This window comes from Balaenoptera acutorostrata, chromosome 5 (genome assembly GCF_949987535.1).
Source record: "Balaenoptera acutorostrata chromosome 5, mBalAcu1.1, whole genome shotgun sequence".
Taxonomy (NCBI): Eukaryota; Metazoa; Chordata; class Mammalia; order Artiodactyla; family Balaenopteridae; genus Balaenoptera; species Balaenoptera acutorostrata.
In genome coordinates, this window is record NC_080068.1 from 110,154,335 (window position 1) to 110,181,008 (window position 26,674).

At 36.0% G+C, this 26,674-nt stretch overlaps 2 protein-coding genes across 2 annotated transcripts in view; one reads left to right on the forward strand and one right to left on the reverse strand.

Moving 5' to 3' along the window:
- The window catches only part of ARHGEF38 (Rho guanine nucleotide exchange factor 38), a 163,895-nt gene extending 140,085 nt beyond the window's left edge, over positions 1–23,810 (forward strand). The window contains exons 8-14 of the mRNA XM_007190984.2: positions 2,360–2,464; positions 4,587–4,709; positions 7,501–7,812; positions 12,956–13,099; positions 13,932–14,130; positions 14,275–14,534; positions 23,625–23,810. Of these exons, the coding sequence (XP_007191046.2) occupies positions 2,360–2,464; positions 4,587–4,709; positions 7,501–7,812; positions 12,956–13,099; positions 13,932–14,130; positions 14,275–14,534; positions 23,625–23,810 (1,329 nt within the window). The remainder of the gene's footprint in view (positions 1–2,359; positions 2,465–4,586; positions 4,710–7,500; positions 7,813–12,955; positions 13,100–13,931; positions 14,131–14,274; positions 14,535–23,624) is intronic.
- INTS12 (integrator complex subunit 12) overlaps positions 21,990–26,674 on the reverse strand; it is a 35,318-nt gene continuing 30,633 nt past the window's right edge. Inside the window, exon 8 of the mRNA XM_057546803.1 lies at positions 21,990–22,048. The gene's annotated coding sequence lies outside the window, so the exon portion shown is untranslated. The remainder of the gene's footprint in view (positions 22,049–26,674) is intronic.

The window sequence follows — 26,674 nt, forward strand, 5'->3', positions numbered from 1 at the left end:
GTCAATTTTGCACTTGTCAGCAGCTCAAGTGAAATATTTGGTGGAGTTAGGGTATAAAACTATTACCCAAGAGGAAGATTCTATTCCATTCATCACACATGTATTGAACTCTTACTCGACACTGTTAGAGATTGCAAATGCAGAGAGGTTCTAAATTCAGATGGTTTGGGTTGGAATCCTGGACCTAACTATTAACATGGGTAAGTTTCTTTAACTTTCTATATTAGTTAGGGTAAAGGCCATGCTTCTGTCACAAAGAGATTCCAAAACATAGCAGCTTAAGTCAGATAGTCATTTATTTCTCTCTCTTAAAATAGTTCAGATGGGTTGTGCTGCACAAGATCTTTCAGGAACCCAGTTTTCCCCAGTTTTGCGCTGCGATGTTTCCTAAACATATGGTCTTCATCTGCCTCACTGAAGCTGGGTCACTGCCATGTCTTCATTCAAAGTCCCAAGGGAAATGTTCTAAGGCCAAGATTCAGAAATGAAACATATCACTTTCACTCACAACTTATTTGCCCAAACCCAGTTACAAAGGCAGAGCCAGCTGCAAGGGAGTCTGGAAAGGGTTGTCTCTAGCAGGACAGCTGTGTCCACCTTAAACTAGAGGTGCAGGTACCATTGGTAGAAGGTCAATAGCAGGAATGTTCACAATCTCTGCCACACCTCCTGGAACTTCTGTTCCTTTATCTCTAAAATGGGATTTATCATAGCATCTAACCCGTAGGGTTGTATAAGAATTAAAATGAGAAAATGGAAGACAGGTTTTTAGCACAAGTGTCCAGAACATAGTTAGTGTTTAATAAATGTTAGTGATTATTATATTAAGAAAAAATACTTCATCTCCAATGTTTGCAATCCATCAGTGGAGAAAATTACTTAAATCATTAGTGTTGTAAGAGCACATAGGAGGGTACAATTAATTTTATGGAGTGGAAAGAATAGGAACTAGAGGGAGGATTTGTAGCAGGGGTGACAGTTGAACAAGTCCTTAAAAAAAAAATAAACAGGATTTTGCAGGGCAGAAAAGGGACAGCAGCATATTCCAACAAAATAAAGCAACAAGAGAAGGCTTGGCAATAAAGAAGTAGAACTAGGCAGTATTTTTCATCGTGTGATCCTTGAACCTCTTACTTTAACATCATGTGGGTCTCGGCCAAGATATACAAAGTAAAATAGTTGGTCCTTGAAAACCGCTTTTTAAAAACTCTGCCCAGCATATTGTTATATGCCTCAAACTGGGTCAGAGCATAGAGATGCTAAGGCAGAGGGTGATGAATTTTGTGTGGATTACAAAGAACTATGCTGCCTGTTTAATGAAAAACTTTCTAGATAAATAATATTAAGGGGTTTTAAACTACTAAAATAAAATGTCACCATTTTCTATGCATTCAGTTCTAAGGTCAACCACCTTAAATTAACAAATGTAGGAACTGAGAACAGCTACAGTTATTAGCCAGTACCAAACTGAAGAATACACAAAATATTCCACAAAACAGATGTGTGTTCACACAGATTTTGCCAACACAAAGCTGGTTCTGATATTTTGTAGCCTTTTTGAACACCAAGAAATACCTCTCATCATTGATAGAATAATGTATCTTCCTAGAAGTTGTCACAAGCATATAAAAAAAGCATATTTTTCTGAATGCTATTAGGTATACATGTAAGATAACAAAAAAAATAACTGAACACATGTGATCACTATCTTAACTCTGCAGAGTTTTCCTAACAGAAGAACAGTTTTTGTTAAGATTTTTCATCATCTTTCAAATTTGAGTTGATAAAGAATTATCATATTTCTTTAGCCAAGACCCTAAGAATATTTTCTAAATAACCACTGTGAAATAAATTGGGATGAGTCATATCAGCAAAACAATAAATTCTAATCAATAGATCAAATTTTTATTTTAATTTAATTTTTAATTTTAATTTTATTAATTATTTTATAGAGCCACAAATGCAGTGTCATTTGAGTACACACATAATACATGCTATTAAAAAGTGCAGAGAAAAGTTTTACATCCCACAGCTACCGTGACATAGGTGAAGCAATGTGAAAACTGAACAGCAAATTAAGCAAATTAGAGGGGTGGGAGGGAGACTCAGGAGGGAAGAGATATGGGGATATATGTGTATGTATAGCTGATTCACTCTGTTATAAAGTAGAAACTTAACACACCATTGTAAAGCAATTATACTCCAATAAAGATGTTAAAAAAAAAAAAGAGCGTAGCATGAAACATTTTCATCTCAACAAGGAGTTTTTTGTAATGTGCTGGGCCAGTACGGTTTGCGATTTTTTTAAGTACCAGATTCCTTTGAGTTATAAAAATAAATAATTTCATCTATACTTTAGGTGAAAGACAATACCTTTAATAGAGAAGAAAAACTATTTAGATCTTTAGAAAAGACTGTGAGGCACTGTGTGAAGAACATTTCATTCTGTCTTCAACACGTACAGGTGGGTAAGGCACAACTGTTTTCAATGTTTCCACAAAAAGGTCTTGATGTCTCTGGTTATTATGAAGAGTAAATGTGACTGTTCATCATTTATATGATGACGCTTATTGTATCAAGTTTGGGAGGCTGCAAGCTGCTGGTGAAGGAAGCCAATATAAAGACTTGGGTTTTGCTCTTTGTTCCCTTACCTCTTCCATCCTTCCCCCAATCCAGATTGCCATATGGTGGGACATTTGTTCATATGATTGCCACGTAGGGCTGGACCATCAGCATGTTTTCTCTATAAAAGAGATGAGTTAATTTATGCAAAATGGCAGACAAGGCAGAAATGTGATTTGTTCGATTATACTACCATATCTCTTTTCAGTACCTGCAACACATATTTTCAAATTTAAGAGTAGCCCTGAAAGAAAAAAGAAAATCAAAAGGAGACATAACATAAAATTAGAGGAGTTAAAAAGTAAAAAGTGCATAATATACATGCCCTAAAACCCACAAAAACCCGCATGTGCATCTTAAATTTAGCTGTAGGCTACCTAGCAGCCAACCCAAAAAGGGGTATATGATCACACAATTCTAAGACAAATCAAATACCTCTATTTATTTTATAACCAGTGTTTTGTAATGCCCCCTTTACAGTTCTGAATGAAATTCATAGATAATTTAACCTTAGGTAGGTAGGTATACATAAAAGAAAATCAATATCAAGGAAAACATATTCTAACAAAATATTATGAACTGCAATATGCAAATATCCCCACACAATCAGAGTAGAAGACAAAAACACCTCCACAAATTTCCAGTCCCCTAGGTTTTCCTGCCCTTGTTGAGAATCACTGACTTAGACAAACCAGCTGGAGTACAGTATAACTATATTCAGTAGAAACACCAGTCAGGAGTTTCTTCTGATGGATCTCATAAAGGGGACATAGTGTCCTTAACAACATCCTGACAATGGTCACGACTATGAGACATGGAAAGTTAGTAGAATTACATGTAAGTTAGTTAATAAATTGTTCCTTTCTATTTTCCAGTTTTTCTCTTGGATGTCTGTTTTGGAAGATGTTTGCATTCTTTGATAGACTATCACACCAACAGAAGATTAAGTTGACAGGCATAGTGATTTGGAGACAAGGTTCTATGTCACATAACCAACAAGCCACATTCTTTTCTTATTTATTAACTGATGCAAAGCCTGATTTTGCAGTCAGGTTTGCTAATCTCTTCCTAAAGCACTGCCTTCTGTGAAAGGAAAACCAAAACATAGCTATAAGATCCAGAGGGCAGTGAGAACCCTGTCCCTGATACACTTTTCAGGGAGTCAGTGCCTCTTGGGAATATCTACAGAAAAGTCTTCCATTTCCACTAATTGATTCAGAAAAAGTATGAGCATGTTCTCTTAAAGAGAAGATTAAATTCACTAAGGAAAACTAAAGACATAAATCAAAGAAGAGTGATTTTTAAAAGAAGAGATCTGTAAGAATTGAATGATGAAGAATGGCCAAAGAGGGAATTTAAGATGGACTCCACTTAATAAAAGAGGGTGTCAAGGGACAGGACAGGAATAAAGATGCAGACGTAGAGAATAGACTTGAGGGCACGGGGAGGGGGAAGGGTAAGCTGGGATGAAGTAAGAGAGTATCATTGACATATATACACTACCAAATGTAAAATAGATAGCTAGTGGGAAGCAGCTGCATCGCACAGGGAGATCAGCTCCGTGTTTTGTGACCACCTAGAGGGGTGGGATAGGGAAGGTGGGAAGGAGACGCAAGAGGGAGGGGATATGGGGATATATGTATGTATATAGCTAATTCACTTTGTTATACAGCAGAAACTAACACACCATTGTAAAGCAATTATACTCTAATAAAGATGTTAAAAAAAAAAAGAGGGTGTCATACCTACAGAGCAGTATGAGAAAGTGACATGGGGGAAAAGTAAGGAAATAGATTGTTATAGGTAACCCGATTGTACAAAGTGTTCATAAAATTTTTTTCTTTCCTGTTTTTCTTTTTCTCTCAGTGGTAATAGTTATGTTGATGAAGTGCACTTTTGGGATACATTTAATTGTACTCACTTCAGAACTTTGCCCTTTTGGTAACTTTGTTCTTGGGTTTCAGGATGCCATGCCTTTAGCTCTGCAGAGTGTAATGGAGCTCCACGAGATTTCACACAACAAAGATGAGGAGGAGAGGTACTATTCAGAAGCTCCAAGTAATGCCCCAAATCCCTCTGATGGCTTTGTAAGTTATTTATACCTGCAGATGAATGCAAATGAAATAGTAGGATTAAGAGAAAAGCTGCTTTTCATTTACTTTTTTGGAGTTAAAAATAAAACATACACTAAAGCAAATACTAATGTTAAAATTAGTAGATTTAAACAGGAGATTTTTTTATCACTAAATATTTTGAAGTGGATTAGTGGGGCTTTTACTATAATCAAAATTTAAGAGGGCTCCAGACTCTGTTTCTAGGGTAGTCAGTGTCTGTGCAGCTTTTAAAATCAATATTTAGTTTAAGTCTGCATATTGTGTATCAGGGATTTATTAAGTTAGAAAGATGTGATTTTCTTAGAGGAGTCTCTGGAAATGCCTAGAGTTTTTACATGAGGAGCAAAGATACTTTCTGAGGATGTGACTTTTATTAACATATTATTCACTGGAAAGTAAGGCCTTCCTATTCAGAAAGTGCTTTATTTGAGTCATATATTATATCTTCTGTTCTGTGGTAAAATATTTGTTTTCTGAGAGTTCTGTAAAATATACAGAATCATAAAACATAGATTGGGAATCATTAAAAACATGCTTGAGCCAAGAAACTATTTGGGTGGCAAACCGGTCTGAGTAATACTAATTTAAATTTAGTATCTTGTGTTCCATAGGTATTATTATTTCATAGTAGTATTTCAAGTATTATATAAAAGATATAATAGACCCCATCATCTTGAAGATCCTTGAAACTGGCATTTTTGTAATGGTATTATTGGCATTTGGGGTCAGACAAATCTTCATTGAGTGACCCTTGTGTTGGAGGATGTTTAGCTTTCCTACCAGGCTCTAAATCCCAGTAACGTCCCCCATCTCATATTTCCGAATCCTGGGAAGGGACATTGCGACAGTGCCCACTCCAGTAGAAAAATACCCAGAAGCATCTAGCTTTCCTGGCACTGGGGAATGGAAAGTCACGATTACATCTGAACTAACATGGTAGATTAGATGGATGAGAGGGAGGAAGGGAGAGAGAGAGAGGGAGAGAGAGAGAGAAAGGAGAAAGTCAGTTTTTACAACATGTTAAATAGAAAAAGTGTGCCTAGTTCTTTATATGTTTTCTGGGCTTAATTACAGTAAGCACATTTTAGAAAAGTCCTTAAGGGTTTGCTCTCTAGCTTAATTCTGACATTAGTTAAGGTAATAACTATTTCTTGAACACCATGGAGAGCATGGTATATAGCTTCTCCTTCATCAAGCATGCCCCAGAACTTGACAGAATGAAGAAAGGTGTCCTTCCCTACCTTGCATAAAACCACAGGATGATAAATTATACTAAATTAAAATAATTATCAGAAAGCTCAATATAAAAGTACCTTTTTATGATAAGGTATATTGAACTCTTTTTAAAAATCAAATATTAAGAGCTCGAATCTATCTAAAGGCAGAGCAATTATTTTTATCTAATCATGAGAGGTACCTATCTACACATTTTGTATAGCACAGAATATTAGAATAAAATCCGATTCTTATTCGTTCCAACCATAATTCCCAGGTACAGATGAACTGGTTCATGTCTGTGGGTCATAGGACTTATATATTGTAATTATATTGTAATTTTGTAATTAGATTACCTGTAGAATTCAAGTATGTCACAAACACAGTAATTTATCCCAGAACAGTAAACAGATTCCTTGCTTAGCTGAAGGACTCATTAAATAGTCTGCAGGTATATAATGATTATTTTATAAGCTAGGCATCAAATTTAATCTGTGTTGGCTATTGCTGGTGCCAGTAAGAGATTGGTCTCCCTCCTCTTCTAGATTTCCCATGAGTTCAGACAAAGTTACTAGAGGTCACTAAATTAATACAAGCTGCTGCTCAGATGCTGATTCCCTAGAACATCTTTCAGGGTACAAAAGAGAAAACTACTTCCAAATTGCCATAACATAATCATGACACCCAAGCATATATGATAAATTTGGGCAGTCAGCAAATGTAAGATACTAGTGTACTTCAGAATAGAGGGGAGGAAAGAGAAATAGAAGAAATTAAATCTAGGGTGCTCAGTTGCTGGCATGGAGTTAGGCATTAATATAATGTTCATTTTCAATGACTCAAACCTAAAAATATAACAATTTAGGACACAGAATCAGCATCAGCTTAATCCTTCAAAGTATTTAAAGAGGAAGCAATAACTCTCTGGTCATTTCTATAACAGGAACAAAATACCTCTAATAAGGGGGGACTATCTGTATAGGGGATAGGATTCCACTGCCAAAATCAGCCACCAGGGTAGCCAGGAAATTGGGGTAGATGTGGGAGGAATAGCATACAGCCTCTCCTAAGACCAATTGTCTTCCTTTTATTACTAGCAAAGGAAGGGATTGGTATGTGAATAATTTATGCAGTCTTGGTAGTCAAAGGTGGAGATTACCCCCTAGCCCAAGTTCTGGAGAAGCTGCAGTTGGCTCCGGGATTAGAAAGAAGGGGAAGGGGAAAGTGTTGAGGGACGTGACCCCACTGACAAAACCAACGGCTGTAGAGAGAAGGGTGGAGCACAGTTTGGGTGTGCAGGTTTCAACTTTTGTATTCTTCTTCCTGTTCACTCTTGAGGTTCAACGTTAGAGTCTAGAGTTGCTGTTTTAAGTCCTTGAACAGGTTTAGCTAGACAAAAAAATGATCCCATGCTCTTTCAACTTGTCCAGATACTTTCCTGCCTTCCTTTGTGTTCCTGCAGGGAGGAAGTAAGCCTACTGATAACAACTCCAGACGTGGTATTGGGTGTTCCTCCTTCTGTGATGGGATTGTTTTGCTCTTTTGGCAGGCAGCTCATTTACAGAAGCTTGTCCTGATGCCCCTGTCAGCCCTGCGGTCCCTATTCCCAGGGCCCCAGAAGCTAATCCAGAAGCGCTATGACAAACTGCTGGACTACAACAGCCACCTGCAGCGGGTGGCGGCGGATGAGTCGGACTTGGCCAAAAGGGAATATGAGGCCCTCAATGCCCAGCTTGTGCAAGAGCTCCAGGTGTTCAACCGGGCCGCGCGGAAGATTCTGTTGAACTGCCTGTGCAGTTTCATCACCCTCCTCAGGGACCTGATGCTCGTGGCCCAGAGGGTTTATTCCACGGTGGTGCCGGTAAGCACAGCACCCGCACTTGGCTACCTTGGCCTACGGAATCTGTCAGAAAGCACACCATGCAAAGCAGCCTGTTCATAGCGTGCCCGAGTGTGGTGCATGTGTGTGGTTTCTGTGTTAGCTGAAGCCAGTCAGAGAATGTTCTGGTCCTCATCCCTCTTCTCCACAGGAAGGTGAAACCAATTTTCCTAGTGCTGCTGTGCTGCGACTTATACACTTGGAGTTCTTTTTGGAAATTCCTTTTCAAACACCAAACATCTTTCAGCTTTGCTCCCCTCATTGAGGGAACCAATGTAGCTCCATCTGCCTGATGCTATGTTGAAGCTTATCAACTTATATTTTGTATTCTCTTCCCATTCAACCGTTTTTAAATGTTAACCATGACTGAGACGTGGATCCAAAAATAAGGCCATCTCAGTGTAATGACCGAAATAGGATATCAGTCAAACCAGTCTTTGTTTTGTTTTCCGCCAAGGAAGAGAAGCCTGATGTGTGTGTGGAAAAAAAGAATATATATATATATATATATATATATATATATATATATATATATGTATATATCTTAGCTTTCCATTAGGGTATGATTTTAGAACCATTTTCTTTTTTTTAAAAGATTTATTATTTATTTATTTATTGGCTGCCTTGGGTCTTAGTTGCAGCGCATGGGATCTTCATTGAGGCATGCAGGATATTTTGCTGCAGCGCGTGGGCTCTTTGTTGTGGTGCGCGGGTTCTCTCTAGCTGTGGCATGTGGGTTTTCTCTTCTGTAGTTGTGGCACGTGGGCTCTGTAGTTTGCGGCACATGGGCTCTCTCGCTGAGGCACGCAGAGCTCAGTAGTTGTGGCGCGCGGGCTTAGTTGCCCTGCGGCATGTGGAATCTTAGTTCCCTGACCAGGGATTGAACCCGCATCCCCTGCATTGTAAGGCGGATTCTTTACACTGGACCACCAGGGAAGTCCTTATTATTATTTTCTGGAGAGAAAGAAAGATATTTACAACCTAATATCAATTTTTTAAAAATCAGCTTCGTTTCTTGGCCCTTCATTTCAAGTGTATTACTTATCATTCAGCTCATGTGATATTTAATGGACAACATTTGGAGGAAAATTAATTGTCCCTACTTTACTTTTTATTGTATATTTAATTAACTTTTAACTTATCCTCTGAATTAAATTAAGTTGAATAAAGAGGTGCTACATTTACTTGGCTCAAAAGGAAGAACTATATAAAAATATGTAAGCAGTCCCATACTCATTCTGTCTCCAAACCACTCCAACTCCTGCTCTCACCCCCACTGATATTAGTTCATTTTTATATACTTAGAGTTTCTTTGTGCCATTAAAAGTAAATGCAAATATATATTTTTATTTCCTACACAAACTAGCAAAGTATAGTACCATTCTGCAACTTGTTTTTAACATCCATGTCAGTACATAGAGAGCTTCCTCATTTCTTTTACAGCTGTATATTAGTCCACTACATAGTTGTACAATAGTGTGTAATCAGCCTCATTTTTTTGGTAACAACTTTATTGAGATATAATTCACATACTATACACTCCACCCATTTAAAATGTACAACTCAATGTTTTTTGTATATTCGTAAGAGTTGTGAAACCCATCACCACAATCAATTTTTAGAATATTGTCATCACTCCCAAAAGAAATTCTGTACCATTAGCAGTGACTCCACATTTCCCCCTAACCTCCCCAGTCCCAGACAACCACCAATCTACTTTCTGTCTCTACATATATGCTTATTCTGGACATGTGGCATAAATAGAATTATACAACATGTGGTTCTTTGTGAGTGTCTTCTTTCACTTAGCATAATGTTTTCAAGTTCCATCCATGTTGCAGTGTGTTTCAGAACTTAATTCTTTTTATTGCCAAATAATATTACATTGTATGGATATGTCACATTTTATTTGTCCATTCATCAGTTGATGAACATTTAGGTTATTTCCACTTTTTGGCTATTATGAACAATGCTGCTATGAACATTCAAGTTCTTAGGGGATGTATGTTTCCATTTCTCTTGGGTATATGCCTAGGAGTGGAATTGCTGGATCATATGGTAACTCTATGTTAACCTTTTGAATAACAGCCAGTCTGTTTTTCAAAGTGGCTGCACTATTTTACATTCTCAACAGCAATGATTGAGGGTTCCAATTTCCTCACATCTGTCTTTTTTATTATGGCTATCTTAGTGGGTATGAAGTGATATCTCATGTGGTTTTGATTTGCATTTCTCTGATCAATCCCCTATTTTTAAACTTTTAAAGTTGAAGTGTAACTTAAAAGATTATATACAGTAAAATAAAAGAAGGAGCCTTAAAACACCCAGTCTTCAAAGGGACAAGGGGAAGGAGTAGCTATAGGAATGTGTAGAGAGAGCTAAGTGGAAATGTTTACCTGACAGGATCTGTGACTATCAGTCAATACTACAGAAAGCAATAAATACTAAAGAAATTTATTGGGAAATAAATATCATTATCTCACTTTCCTCCCTTACTCTGATTTCCTATGGGTGCTTCTCATTGCAAGAACCCATCTGGAAACCAGAGTGCAAGGAAGCTGTTGATACATTCTATACTGGTCAGCCTTCCAGAGCACAGAGCAGGATGGAAATGGAAGAAGAATAAATTTGAAAAAACAAACAAAATACATTCAGCACACAAAGTGAATGCTGGTTAGAGTTCAGCAATACAACTCTATGATTACTTTTTCTTTTATGTATAGCTTTTTTGTTTTTCTTAAATAATTGTGTTTGTCTTTTATCAGCTTAATTTTCATTTGCCTAACTTTATCTGCCAGTTTGACTGGATCACTTCTTAAGACATTCAGATGTGTAATATATTCTATTAATTGTGTCTTCTTGCAGAAATCTCTCAGAGAACTGGTTATGCTTTTTATCTCATAATTAACTGTAATCCTGGGATTACATTTCATCATCATTCTGGGGAATCCCTTTACCTCTCTTCTGTGTGGGATCTCACATTTCCTTATCCCATGTTGACCTTCTTGCTTTCTGCCTTTATTTGGGGGAGCAAATTTTTGAGTAGTTTCTTAAGAAAGGAAAATTGGGAGGTTAATATTTTGACAACTCAAATATCAGAAAATGTCTTTATACTATCATCATATTTAATTGATAGTTTGGCTGGGTGTAAAATTTTAAGTTGTTCTTCCTGAATTTGAAAGCATTCCATTATTCCATTGTCTTCTAGCTTCCACTGTTTCTGTTGAGAACTCTGGGTGCATTTTGGTTCTTGCTTCTTTGTATGCACTTTCCCCACCCTATCCCATTCTAAAAGCTTATGGAATTTTCTTATTGTCTTCATCAGTCTGAAATTTAATGATGATGAACCTTGGTGTGTCAGATGCTTTGTGGGATCCTTTCAACCTGAAAATTTATGTCTTCCGCTTCTAGAAACTTTGAACATTTCATTGATGATTTTTCTCTCTTCCCTTTCTCTTTTCTCTCTTTCTGAAATTCCTGGTTGTTCCTCTAATCTTGTATCTTTTTCCACTTATTTTCTATGTCTTTATTGCTTTGCTCTACTTCCTAAGAAAATTTCCTACTTAATCTTCAAACCCATCTTTTGATGTATTCTTATTTCTGTTCCCATGATTTCAATTTTTGAAAGTTCTTTTTGGCTTTCTTAAGATGAAAACAGGTTGCTTTTATTTTTATAAGACTCTTTCTTTCTTGTTATAGTTATGCCTTAGATGTCTGATATACTTGATCATTCACCACTGATAAAGAGTTGAGGACTAATTGGCAGCATTGAGCACCTAGATAGGCATTGAAAACTCTAAGCATCCACTACTGTGTAGAGCAATTTGACTGCAATTTCATTTGGGAACTCCTGATGATAGCACCATTAGGTCTTTCCTCTTAGGCTGGTCAGAGTCTCCAGAGATGTCCCTTCAAGTTTTCTGCCTAAAGGGTAATGGTTGACTGCTAGGCCTGGTTGGCAGGGTCTCTGGGTCCAGTCTATATCCACTCACTTAATTACCCTCTTTCTAACGTGGGTCCCCCACCATTATTTGTGCCTAGTGTCCCCAGTCTAGATACTCTCTGTTTTACCATTTGCAGAAAAGAAAAGTTCATCTTCTGCTAAGGTAGGGAAGAAGCAATCACCAAGATTCACTGAAATGGAGAAAGAATCTGGGGATACAACTGCTTCAAAACAATTCCAGTTGTCTATATCTGCATAACAAATTACACCAAACATGGTGGTACGAAACAACCAATAGTCATTTCTTACTATTGTTTCTCATAGTTCTGGGGTTCACTGGGATCAGGTAATCATTCTCAGTGTCTCAGTCAGATAATAGCTGAGGCTGAAGTCGTCACAAAGACTTTCTCAGGCCTCTAAGATTGGTGGTGGGAAGATGACAGAAGACTCAAACAGCTGGGGACTGGAATAGCTGGGGCCCCACAGACACCCACCCATCCCACTGCCACCCCCACCACTCCCCGCTCCATCTTTCAACATGGTCTTTTGATGTGGTGGACACAGTGCAACTGGACTTCTTCCATAGCAACTAAAGTCTCCCTAAGGTGAGTGTCCCAAGAGAAACCAGCAGAAACTGCATGATCATTTTTAGCCTAATCTTGAAAGTCAAACAGCATCACTTCCATTATTCTATTTATTTCAACATTCTATTCATTGAGGCAATCATAAAGTCCCACCCAATTTTGAGGGAAGGGGACATTGACTCCACCTCTTGATGGGAAACATATCAAAGAATTTGCTTATTTGTTTTAACCACCACAGGATCTTAACCAATGTTTCTTGTTTTAGCCTTTTTCTCCTTCCTACTGTACCACCCCACCACATTGGAGGGGACTACTGCCATCAATTACTGAGTCTTTCTTCCAAAAATTTTATTGCTATTGTAATTTTTTCTCTTCTGTTTCCTTTTATTTAGGCTTGAACTTAAAAAAAAATCCTTGTCATTTTTGTGGGGTTTCTGGAGACAACAAATTAGATGGTTTTGATATAGGAGTTTTAATGTTGCCCTAATTTTTCGCTGTGGAATATGGTATAATTTTTCACTGTTCATCACAGATCTACTAAATTCAATACCTAATATGGTTAAGTATTTGTCTGGGAATGTCATATTTCTACCTACAGGTACCACTGCTGGCTTCAAGCATCTCTGAAATTCAGAATCGAGTACTAGAAGAGGTTCAAAATCTGAATTTTGTGAAGGATAACAGTGCTACATTTATTGAGAGGAAACTTAGTTTTGAAAAGAAGAAGACTGTGCAAATTCTGGTGAGTTTGGTAGCATTCAATAACAATGATGACTATCACTTTTTTGCCTTGATCAAATCATAATATATTATTTTCCAAATCACTTATGTCATTCTAATATCCTATAGTTTACCTACTTATATGTAGAATTTCTTGTCTATTTCTAGCCTCTATACTATGAACTCCATAAGGTCATAGATTTTTTATCTGTTTTGTACATGATGTGTACAAAACAAGTGCCTAAATGGTGCCTAACACAAGGTAGGCACTCTATAAATATCTGTTGGATGAGTGAACAGAATTTTATAGAGCAAAATCATTACAGTTCAAACCTTTCATTTTTCTCAATAAGGAATCCCAGTTTGCAAAGATGAAGTGGCTTTCTCAAAGTCACTTAGTGGCAGAGCTGGGACAGGGGCCAGGCCTCTTGACTCCTGCCTAATTTACTGATATTATCTCCCGGAAAAATACATGCACACATACAATTTACTTAATTAAATATTATTTATCAAGTGCTTAATACACAAGTGATTGCCTACAGCATGGCAAAGAATTAAAAAATTGTTCATCATCGAAGAAGGATTAGAACCTCTGCCTTCGTATTCTCAGCCGAATTTTCTTTTTTCTCTACAACACTGCCCTCATGTGCTAACTAGAGAATCTTTCCCTGCATAACTCAGCTAAATACTTTCACATAATAACCTGATCTATGCCTCAACATTGAAATAATCCTTAATCAATGTATGGCTTCAACATTTAAAAAATCTCCAGAGAAGAAATATCTACCAATATTTATCTGTGTGGATTTTATTATACATCTATCTGAACCAAAATCTCTCCTTACTTCTCTCAGCCGGAAGTGCCACGTCAGAATGACACTCACCGCTGCAAACTTCTATCCACGTACAGTACAGAGGAACTCTACCAAGCTAAGCGCAAGTGCAACGCTACACAAGAATATGACATCAATCTTCTGGAAGGGGAGTTGGTGGCTGTGATGGAACAGAAGGATCCGTTGGGGAGTACCAGCAGGTGGCTTGTTGACACAGGAAGTAAGTTTTTTGCATAAGAAGCAAAGAACTTCCACCTCTCTTGTAGTTGAGATTTTCCCAGGGGGCCTCTGTGTCCTTCTCTAAATGCAACTGTTTGGAAAGAGTTATAAATAACCATGTTTCTTCTTTCTATTTCCTATCCAGTTACAAAAGGATATGTGTATTCCTCCTTCCTAAAACCCTACACTCCAGCAAAAGTGCAGAAGGTGGACGCCGAGAACAGGTTCTGTGATGATGATTTTGATAACATCAGCCTCTTTGTGTCTTCACGACCAGCCAGTGACAGTGTCACAGGCACCCCAGAAAGTAGCATAAGTGCTAGCAGCTCATCTCTTAGTGGAACATGTGGGAAGTCTGATACAAACGGTACTGATGTTGACAGTTTTCAAGAGGTAGATGAACAGGTAAGAATTTGAACCTGATGTAAAGACGCTTGGCTGTTGGAATCATGAGAGATGTTCTGTCTTACTGTGAGACCTGGTGGAAGCGTCAGCTTCCTCTGTAGCACTTCTCTCTAGCACTTCCTCTCTGTGCACCTTCTTGCAAGGAATTTAATTCTCTGAGCCTGTTTCCTCAAATGAAGAAAAGAGGACAACAATTCCTACTTTGCGGAGTTGATGTGTGGATATTAGAGATATTAGATATTAGAGATATTAGAGATAATTTTATATGTAAAGTACCCAGCACAGAGTAGGCACTGAATAAACAGTAGCTGTTACTACTTAGAGTGAAGTGAAGATGGTCTCTTTATACTTCCCCCATGAGAGGAAAATAGCTCAGTACTGAACAGATCACCGCCATCAGTAGCATGTGGAAAATTGACCATAGTTCCTCTGAGAGCAGTATCTTCATTGAGCTATCTATGAATCAGTCATTTTTAATCTCTTGCATGATGACATATACTATTGATATATACTGAAACTTTTAAAAGCTACCTTTCCCTCACTTAACCAGTGCAAAGGCTATTGGCATAAACCTTTCCCAAAATGGTAAGTTAACTATAATATAGGGTACCTTTTTGCTACCTCAGAAAGTTTCAATATATTTAACTGTTAATCCCCAAGTGGTGACCAACTAACTGGTTCCTTTTTTAAATTTGCTTTTTTTCTTTAGTGGCTTTTTTTTTTTTTTGTCTGTATTGGGTCTTCGTTGCTGCGCGTGGGCTTTCTCTAGTTGTGGTGAGCAGGGGCTACTCTTCGTTGTGGTGTGAAGGCTTCTTATTGCGGGGGCTTGTTGCGGAGTACAGGCTCTAGGCGCGCGGGCTTCAGTAGTTGTGGTACATGGACTCAGTAGTTGTGGCTCGTGGGCTCTAGAGCACAGGCTTAGTAGTTGTGGTGTAAGGGCCTGTGGGATCTTCTAGGGCTTGAACCCGTGTCCCCTGCATTGGCAGGCAGATTCTTAACCACTGAGCTACCAGGGAAGCCCCTAGTGGCTTTTTATTAATTAATTTTAACTTCTTTTTAAAAAATAAGGTTAATACATGTTTTTTGTGGAAAGTTGAAATAGTAGAAAGATATACGTAAATTAATAGTAAAGGTCTTTATTCTCTCCTCAGTCCTACTTTTCAGAGACAATATGCAGGTATATCTTTTCAGATATTGTATTTACATGAGTGAATTTATACTCAGATGAGTGGGAACATATACATGGTACATAATTTTTTTCAGTTAACAATATATCTTAGACAAAACAGTACCTAAATATCTACCTTCTTGCTTAAAAATTCTGCATAGTATTTCATTATCTGGATACATCATAATTTATGTAACTATTACCATAATAATAGACATTCAGAATATTTTGAGGTTTTTAAAATTTCAAACAATATTTCAGGCCAGATCCTTGTTCATCTATTTTTATACACTTATATATGAGTATATCTTTAGGGCAAGTTCCTGAAAATATTGGAGTGTCAAAGGATATATAAAGTCTTGATATACATTGCCATACTGCTCTTCAAAAATATTTTGTCTATTCAACTTCTTTCAACAATACATTGATTGCTGTCCAATTCATGACTGATACATTAAAAAATAGTTTTATTAAGTTCTTATTTACATACCATACAATTTATGCAATTTAAGTATACAATTCACTGACTTTTAGTATATTAACAGGGTTTTGCAACCATTACCTGAATCCAACTTTAGAACATTTCCTTCACCCTAAAAGATCCTTTGAACCCATTTGCAGCTCCTCCTCTTTCTCACTTTTAGCCCCAAGAAATCTTTAATCACTTTTTTCCTCCATAGATTTGCCTTCTTTGTATTTTTTGTATTAATGGAGTCATGCAATATGTGGTGTTCTACAGCCAACTTCCTTCACTTAGCATGTTTTTTGAGATTCATCCGTGTTGTAGTATGTATATGTATTTTGTTGCTTTTCATTGCCTAATGGTATTTTACTCTATGAATATAGCATATTTTGTTTATCCATTCACCAACTGATGGACATCTGGGGTAATTTCTATTATGAATAATGCTGCTATGAACATTTGTGTGCAAGTCTTTGTGTGAATTTCATTTTCTTGAGTAGATCCCTAGGAGTGGAATTGCTTATTGGTAAGATTAAGTTTTTAAAAAATTGCTAAGCTGTTTTTCAAAGTGACTGCCCCGTTGTATGTACCCAACAGCAATGTATGAGGACTGTGAATTGCAGTTTCTCCACATCCTTGCCTTATTGTCTGTCTTTTTTATCACAGCTATCTTAATGGAAGTGAAGTGGTGTCTCATTGTAGTTTTGATTTACATTTCCCTAATGACTAATGCTATTGAGTATCTTTCATGTTCTTATTGGCCATTCCTGCATCTTCTTTGGTGAAAGGTCTTTTCAAATATTTGCCCATTTAAAAAATTGGGTCATTTCCCTTCTTATTATACAGTTTTAAGAATTCTTTATATACTCTGCATAGAGTTCTTTATCAGATATATAATTTGCAAGTACTTTCTCCCAGTCACTACTGATTCTAAACTCATTTATACATTACGATGTGTTCTTACTACTTTTCTGTCTTGAAGTTTCAAAAACTCTGTTTTTCTATTACTCATTCACTCTCTTAGTTTATTCAGAGTTTCTATAAGACAATATAATGTTAAAATACCAACTGATAGGGCTTCCCTGGTGGCGCAGTGGTTGAGAATCTGCCTGCCAATGCAGGGGACACGGGTTCGAGCCCTGGTCTGGGAAGATCCCACATGCCACGGAGCAGCTGGACCCATGAGCCGCAATTGCTGAGCCTGCGCGTCTGGAGCCTGTGCTCTGCAACAAGAGAGGCCACGATAGTGAAAGGCCCGCGCACCGCGATGAAGAGTGGCCCCCACTTGCCACAACCAGAGAAAGCCCTCGCACAGAAACGAAGACCCAACACAGCCATAAAATTAATTAATTAATTAATTAATTTAAAAAACAACTAAAAAAAAAATACCAACTGATAAATGAATTTTTATCAGTGAAATCTATATACTTGATTAAATGTCCTGGCTGACTTTTAATAACTTCTAGGTTACTAAGATAACTTTCTAAGTTATCTTAATAACCTAGGACAGACACTGGAGGACCAAATTTGTGAAGATGACCTAAAGCTGGCTTGATGTTGAGTTCTAGGTTTCACTTGGCTTTACAGGGACTTTTAGATTAAGCACCTCACTTAGGCTCTTTCAGCATGAACTGTGTAGTTTAAAACTGCATCTAGTGCCTACTAGCTGCTACTGCAGAGTAACTGTCTTTGAGTAAACCTATTAATATATATCATGAGAATTAGATCCATTAGAAGTTTCCATTACTGAGAGGAAAAAAAATGAGATAAATTTTTTGCTCAAAACAGAAAGTATATTAATGATATCTCTCTATAAAGTGCTATTTGTTTTCTTTCTCCTCTGAGTTTCAAACTAATTCAAAACAGACCCTGGTGTCAGGGATATAAATCTAAACATTACTACAAATATAGCTGGATTAGAAAATGCAGCTTGGACCTGCGGCCACATAGGATCCCCTATACCTTTCCTTTGAGTTGAAATAACCCAACCCAAATTGCAGGTCTCTTCTGATCAAATAATAATGGCATGATCTGAATTAGTTTTCTATGCTGCATAACAAATTGTCACAAACTAAGTAGCTTAAAACAACATAAATTTATTATCTCACCGTTTCCATGGTCAGAAGTACAGGCAACAGCTTAGCTGGCTGCTCTGCTTGGAATCTCAGAGAACTGAAATCTAGACGTTTGCTTGGCTGTGCCTCTTTCTGAAAATCAGGGTTGTCTTCCAAGCTCATGGTTGTTGGCAAAACTTAGTTCCTTGTTCCAGTAGGAACAAGGTCTCCATTTTCTTGCTGGCTATCAACCAAGGACCACTTTCAACACCCAGAGGCTGTGCTCAGATCCTTGCCACGTGGCTGTCCCTATAGGCAGTTCACGACATGGCTGTTGGCTTGCTCAAGGCCAGCAGGAGAGCATCTCTCTGATTTCAAATCTCTCCCTTCAGAGGTGACTGGACTCTCTTTGAAAGGACTCACCTGATTATGTCAGGCCCACTCAGGATAGTGTTCATCTAACTCAAAGTCAACTTATTAGGGACCTTATTAGGCACCCCTGTAAGATCCCTTTACCTTTACCATGTAATGTAACCTAATCACAGGAGTGAAATCCCATCATATTCACAAAGGGGAATATACAGAACAAGTTCAGCAGGAGGTGGTAATCTTGGGGTCCATCTTAGAATTCTGCCTACCACAGTATGTAAGATGCCTTGTTTGGCAAGCAGGATGTTGGACTAATGTGATAATCTTTGGTACTTCTCGAAGAGGACCAAGTTTAATAATGGCTAAAACCAAGTTTTAGAGGGAAGTAATGGCTGAGAATCAGTGCTCTTTTCTTTTTTCACATAAATAATACTGAGAACATAATTTTTGACATCTAAAAAAGTGGTTTTGCACTAATTCTAGATTCATTGTCCGGTCCCTCCTCTTTACATTTTTCAACTGCTTATGATGCTAATGCTATATGTCTAGTATGTCATTATTTTTAAAGTGCTTCAAAAGTCAGCAGGCTGTAACATATTTAAGTAGTCATTAAATGATGCTTTAGAGAGCTATTTATTGACATGAAAAGATTTTAAAATATACTTTGAAGTGAAAAAGCAGGTTGCAAAAATTATGTGTACAATAATTACATGTTTATTACCACTTTAGGTAGGTAGGTAGATAGAAAGAAAAGAGGAAGAAGAAAAGGAAGAAAGGATAAAAGGAAAACAAGGTATTAATAAAAATTAGTAAATTTCTTTGTGTTTACCTTTATTTAAAATTGTTTTTTACAAAAATTACATGTGTAATAACAATTCATAATTGTTAACTAAAGAACAAGAAAGCTTGCTCCTGATGGGTAAGAGAGAAGAATGAGCATTTTTCATGCAATACAACTATCTTGGCTTCCTGAGCTAATATGATATAATACTGTAAATGCTGGTTTTGTAGCTTTTTAGTTTTGGAAAGAAAGATTAAAATATATTATGATTTTTGTTGTTGCTAATTGGAGAACAGGGATGAAATCAATAAAATGAAATTCAGTGAAGATAGGTAACGTGGCTGACTAAGGGAGAATAATTAAATGCGCAAATATAGAACAAGGAAATGCTGAACTGGCAATGGCACCACAAGGAAAGAGCTGGTGGTTATGAACAGTGGGTAATAAATTGGGTATGAGTCAATAATACGGTAATACAGAGTGTTATTTTAAAAAAGTAAATGCTGTGGAGAACTGGGTTGTAGTCATAAAATATTGTCCATAAAATGCGCCAGAGCTTTACAGATTGCAAAGAAGCAACTAATAAAATATATTTTCATAAATGCCAAGGGAAGAAAAAGGATTAGATGATTATGTCTTAAATTAACAAAACTTTAATGTGTCTGGACCAAAACATAATAACATTGAAAGTCCAACAGCCTAGAACAATTAAAATATTTAAAAAAAGAGAGAAAACCTTTAGCTTTTAAATCCATAACAGATTGAAAACTTCTAACCTGTAGTCTAACGTGATCGACTACCGTCTCTTTAAAAGCAGACTTACTTCCATTTTGAGTATCTATCTTAAGTTAAGTGGAAGCACAAACATATATAAAAACCGGAAAATGCTCATCCTAAGTTAATTTTGGACTATGATCATCTAAAGTATTGAAAGTATATATTATAATTTTGTACTTTAAGTTTACAATTTTATGAGAATCTATATTGAGTGTTTAAAATATAAGCTTTGCCATAATTTCATACCAAATAGATCTAGGTAGAAGATTTTATATTGCCCTTGAGAGTATATGTGCCAAATTGAAAGACCACCACAAATATTTAGGAATCATATATTAGCCGGTAATTTGACCTGCTAAAAAATCTATAGCTGCACTGATAAAGTATATACATTATGTATAAAAATTGCAAAAGATGGCTAGCAACTGCTACTGTGGGCTCTTAAGATTATTTCAGAAGCTGTGTTATGATACATGATATTCCTGAAAGCTTCTGCAAACCAAATCCTCCACTCTGTTCTTGTGGATATATTCAATGTCTTCACTTTCTAAAGAACAAAACATATTAGAGATTCCAGTCCCTTTCCACAAGAATACACTCTGCACATCCTTGCTAGAACAAGAGTTTGGTTCCTAAAGTACTATGAGAAATGGACCAAGCACAGGATTTGGAGTTAGAAGATATTGTCCTAGCAGTACCAACTAGCTCTATGATTATGAGCTTGTTACTTCTTTAAGTCACAGCTCACAGGGTTGTTGAGGATAAAGCACATTTGACATGTAAACTGTTATGAGAGTTATAAAAGGTGGTCATTACTGCTACCACTCCATTGCTCAAGAATTTATGGCATCTCCCTTTTTGTTTTCTCTTTACTTTTTAAAATTACAAAATAACCCATGTCCAACAATCTGTCTTGTATGTATCTTGTATGACACAAGATGATCTCTTGAATGTTCTTGTATGATATCCAAGCCCTTCAGCCTTACTTTCAAATCAAATCAACATATATTTGAATTGCTACTGTATACCACGATGTGGTCAATGGAACAAAGTTGAAATGTGGTTCCTCTCTCTGAGGTGGAGCTCATGCTAGAGTTGATGAGATGATATGTAAGTCAGGGGTATCAGAATACCATCAAAAGCTAAATAGTTCAAGATCTAAAGAATAGCTTACACTGTACCTATACAGTTGACCCTTGAACAACTCGGGGGTGAGGTGTGCTGACCCCCTGGGCAGCTGAAAATCTACAAAAAATGTTGACTCCCCCAAAACCTAACTACTAATAGCCTGCTGTTGACCAGAAGCCTTACTGATAATATAAATACTTGATTAACATATATATTGTATGTTTATGTATTATATATACATACAATAAAGTAAGCTAGAAAAAAAGATTATTAAGAAAATCTTAAGGAAAAGAATACATTTACAGTACTGTACTGTATTTATCGATACTATAAGTTTATGTCATCTGTTTACAAAATGAATCATTTAATACCCACTTCAATACTGTATTATATGATACAAAACACTGTAGATGTTAAAGGTATTGCTAACACTAGACATCAGAAATGAAAAAATAATATGAAAAAGCAATTCATATTTATTTACAGGTATAATGATTCATGCATTGAAAACAAAGCAGCAGCAATAGGATTGCTTTATGGTAGCCTAGTGTAATCAATATGATTGCTTCATGGTAGGCTAGTCTATACACATAGACTAATGTGTATAGTGACTGAATCATTGTCAAATTTTTATGGCATACAGTATTATAGCCATATTCATAGTACAATATTGGAAACATTGTTTACTTTTAAAAAACCACTTACCTGTGATGATAGGCTGATACGCAGTCTCTCCAGTTATGAGGAAGAGGCATATTGAACAGTAATATAATTCTTTGAAAGAAAAGTTATAGAACGGTAAGAAAACTAACACATTTTTTATGTTAAATATCACTCATCTTATGCCTATGCAAGTAAGGGTAGACTAGTATCTATATATATTTTATGCATTCATGACATACCTTACTTTTTCTTACTTTTTTCGATATTTCTGAACTATGTGGTTCGTCTGTGAGTTTTTTCAAATAGTTGCAAATCTCCCCAAATTTTTCCAATAATTTATTGAAAATAATCTGCTTATAAGTGGACCCACTCAGTTGGGTGTTGTCCAAGGGTCAACTGTAGTCCCCCCTCCACATTACAAAGTCTCTTTCCTGCTCAATGGAGTCACCTTATTTCTCATAATTTCCTTTTATATTGACCTTCAATTTTGAGAAAGTTAATCTGCTTGCCTTTTCCATATACTGTTTCCATGTATTCATCTCTGTACCTTTGAATAAGACATATCCACCCCTTTATCAACTTTGTCACCTATAAAAGGTTACTTCTTCCAAAACACAGCTCACAATTAGCTGATATATATATCACCTGCATTTGTAGGGTGTTTTTTGTTTTGTTTTGTTTTTTGTTTTTGCATGTGCCCCTTTTTATTGGCATTTGTTTTTCCTAGCTGGGTTATAAGTTCTCTGATAACATAATATCCGGTAATTAATAGATACTTAATAACTTCTAATTAAATGAATGAATAAATGTTGTTAGTTGATTGCTAAATTTTATACCATAACTAAACATTTTTATTAACAGTCTTACGATTTTAGTGGAGGAGGGACTAATCACTTATTTAGAGGCTTCTTATGCATCTAATAATTATGAAGTGCTCTTTTGAGGTTAAAGAAAAATTCTTTTGACTGAAATATATTTTATTAGTCTCTCTAGGTCACTCAAATAATTTAAAATTATAAATTTAATACATTGCATTATAAAAGTTTATAAAATGAGTCAACAAATAAAAATGAAAATCACCTCTAATTCTACTACTCAAAGAAAACCATCTAACAATATTAGACACATATTGCACATCTGATTCTGTATCTTTTGGTGGGGGAGCCTGAGCATTTTATCATAAGCATTTTCCTGTGTTATTAGTCTCAGAAAACACTATTTTTATGACTACAAATTTCCTTAATGTAAGCATGTAGAATTTCATTTTTGCTGAACCTTTAGTGTTATTCCAACTTCCCTCCCACTTTTCACCTTATAAGTAAGTGGGTATTGCAGTAACATTATTATGCAATAATCTGTGCCAATGTTTCTATTTCATAGAAGAGACTCTTAGAGCTATTACTGAATCAAAAAGGGTTAACATTTAAAAAATCTAATAGAAAATGCCAAATTGGTTTCAAGAATGAACAGTTTAGACTCCTCCCAACAGAACAATAAGAATGGAAATTTCACTCTATTTTCATCTTGGGCCATACTTTAGCAAAATAAATCCAACAAAGGAGATGGGGAGTGACTTTGAAAAAATAAGAAAACTTCAGCATTTCTTCTAAAAGCTTGGAAGTCTTTATTATGTTTGTCTAAATTTTTAGGCTCTGCTTCTAATAATGTCATTTGCTTTTGTGTCTAGATTTTCTATGCAGTTCATGCCTTTCAGGCACGGAGTGACCATGAACTCAGCCTTCAGGAATACCAAAGAGTTCATATACTTAGATTTTGTGACCTAAGTGGCAACAGAGAGTGGTGGTTAGCTGAAGTTCAAGGGCAGAAGGGCTATGTTCCAGCTAACTACCTTGGGAAGATGACTTATGCTTAAGAAAATAAGCCTTTGACTTTTATTTTCTGGCAAGTTGTTGATTGACTACCTCATAAAACCGACATTACAAAATGTTGGCCTAGAAATCAAGAAACCTCCAAACTACACGAACTGATACCATACCAGGTTTTAAGACTGTACTTCCAAACAAGATTATTTCAAAATGTATTATGAAGAATACATGTTGAAAGAAACACTAAACAAACAAATAGCAAAACAAACAGTCAAAGCTCCAACTATCAACTACTTAAAAGTGATCTTCTGAAAGGGTAAATGTATTCTTTATCATCATGAAAGGTTGCATCTAAGGACAAGGTTTTTTCAATTTACTGTATTTTATTTTTCTGTATTATATATTTTGCCTTAAATGTTTTTGTTTTTCATATTCTCTCTTTTGCACACGCATGCACATGTATACAAACATATACCATATTCATTACACGGTTTACACACATATATGTGTATTATATGGTATAGATTATACACACATATGCATGAACCAGGGAGTGTACTAAAGAGACATAAGAATAGAAATTGATTACTTAATTAACAGTCAACTAGAAGTCTGATATGGACCCTCTATTTTCTTTTTTTGGCCACACAGCACACCACAGAGCATGTGGGATCTTAGCTCCCCGACCAGGGATCAAACCCACGCCCCTGCATTGGAAGCGTGGAGTCTTAACCACTGGACCACCAGGGAAGTCCCTGGACCCTCTCTTTAATGTAAGTTTTGAACTTAAAAAAAAAACAAAAAAAAAACCTGAATAACATAACAGTGATACTTAACATTTACTGAATGCATACCACATGTCATTGTTATAAACACTTTATATGTGGTAACTTATTTGATACTCACAACATTATGAGGAAACTGTTGCCTAAAGAGGTGAAGTAATCTATTTAGCCCAAGTTACACTGCTAGTAAGTGGTAGGGCTGAAACTCAAACCCAGGTCTGGTTCTGCGGTCCATACCCCTAACCACTACATGGTATACATTTACTATGAGCAAAGAACATAGTGATAAAAATAATGAACATTGATGAGGACCATTTTCCTCTTAGGTCCATATTTAAGTATTGAGAAGTCTTTCAAAATCGAGGGCTATAGGAACTTCCATGATAACCCTAGAGAAAAGGAAGTACCTAGGTTTATTATTTTTATTTTTTGCTTAAACATTTTTGAAAGTATAATTGTTTAAAAACTATCCTATGTGATCACTAATGATACTTTGATGAGAAAATATTTTTGGATCACTCAATTATGTAGATGATGAACGGGGAATGTGTGTTCCACGTTCTGAGCTAAGATGTAAATATTTTTAGTTGCTGATTTGTACTTAGACAAGGTAGCCATTGAGGATAACATCTGCTGTAACACAATGTCCCGGAACACTGAACTTTAATTTAGGAATAGCTCAGAACTGTCCCCTAAGATTTCAGGCATATTTTGTCCCAAGACATTTTATTGAACTAAAGATGCTTCTTTGAAACAGAAAAAGATTAAATTTGACTTGGTGGTTTCCTTTAAGCACCAAAAATAAGGTGGATTTTCATTGTCCATATAAAATGTGTTAATACATTAAATTTTAAGATTAAAATTAAAATTACTTTCAAAGATTTGATCTCTATAGTATATATTGTTACCTATATTACTGAGGAATACAAAAAACAAATGAAGAATGCTGCTTCTCAGAGAGCTGTTGACTTTAGCATAATATGACATGGACAACCACAGAAATTCATGATAAGGCTTTACATGACAAAAAAATTTATATTTTATGATATTGTTTCTAAAATTCTTAATTTAAACATGGATTTATAAAGTTCTACTTATAAGTTGTTTCTGCATAAAATTTTTTTTGATGAATAATTTGCACAATTTATTTTGCTTAGTGAGTAGTTGTATGCTACATCATTTAATTGATTTAGAAAATAGAAAAAAATGTAAATATTGGATTTATATATTAATTTACGTTACCATGCTTATTGTTAAGTATTTTGAATATCACCCATGGAAAGGCCCCATATTGGAGCCAGCAAAAGGTCCAGTGGCTGTCTTCACTACAGAAGGAGGCATATTTCTTTTATTTTTAAAACTTTTTTTTATTGGGGTATAGTTGTTTTATACATAAAATATTTTTTTGAGTTGGGTACCAAAAGAAGACTGGATGTACAGGGACTTTTTGTCTTTTAACTTGTGCCAACTATGAATATACCCAGCAACCCGTGGAGAATTTTTATATAATTTAAATTAGCTGTGACCTAAAAACTCCCCCCACCACCCCCAAAATGAAGAATTATAAAAGTAACACATATCTGCTTTTCTGGCTGATATAAGTGACTAGATGTATATGAGAAGTTTTGTCTACCTGTGTGGTTCTAGGATTGACGCTTCCTGTCTGACCTTACAAGAAACCACACCACTAAAATCATAGCTGCAGTTAGTTGCTGAGCAAGAGTTGCAATGAAGCCACCTTCTGCAGCCCCCCACTATTGTGGAGAACATCCATTACTATAAAACAACATTGTTGCTATTTTAAAAATACAACCTATATTTCATATGCCATTTAGGCTTTTTTTTTTTTAAACATTATACGATACATTTGTTTTCTAAGTATGTTATTTAAAATCAAGTAACTGTAATTTTGAGGTCAGGAATTATTTTGTTGGGTCTAAGGGAAATAAAATCCCAAGACAGTTATGATGTATATAAGCCTTCAAGAAGTTTAAAAAGATAAAACTGTTGGTGACATCATTACAATTTAGGCAAGGTATGCTAATATAATTATATATTCTTTCTTTATATCTTTAAAATTAAATGTTATTATATAGTATAGAATTCTCTAAAATAGGTATTTTTAC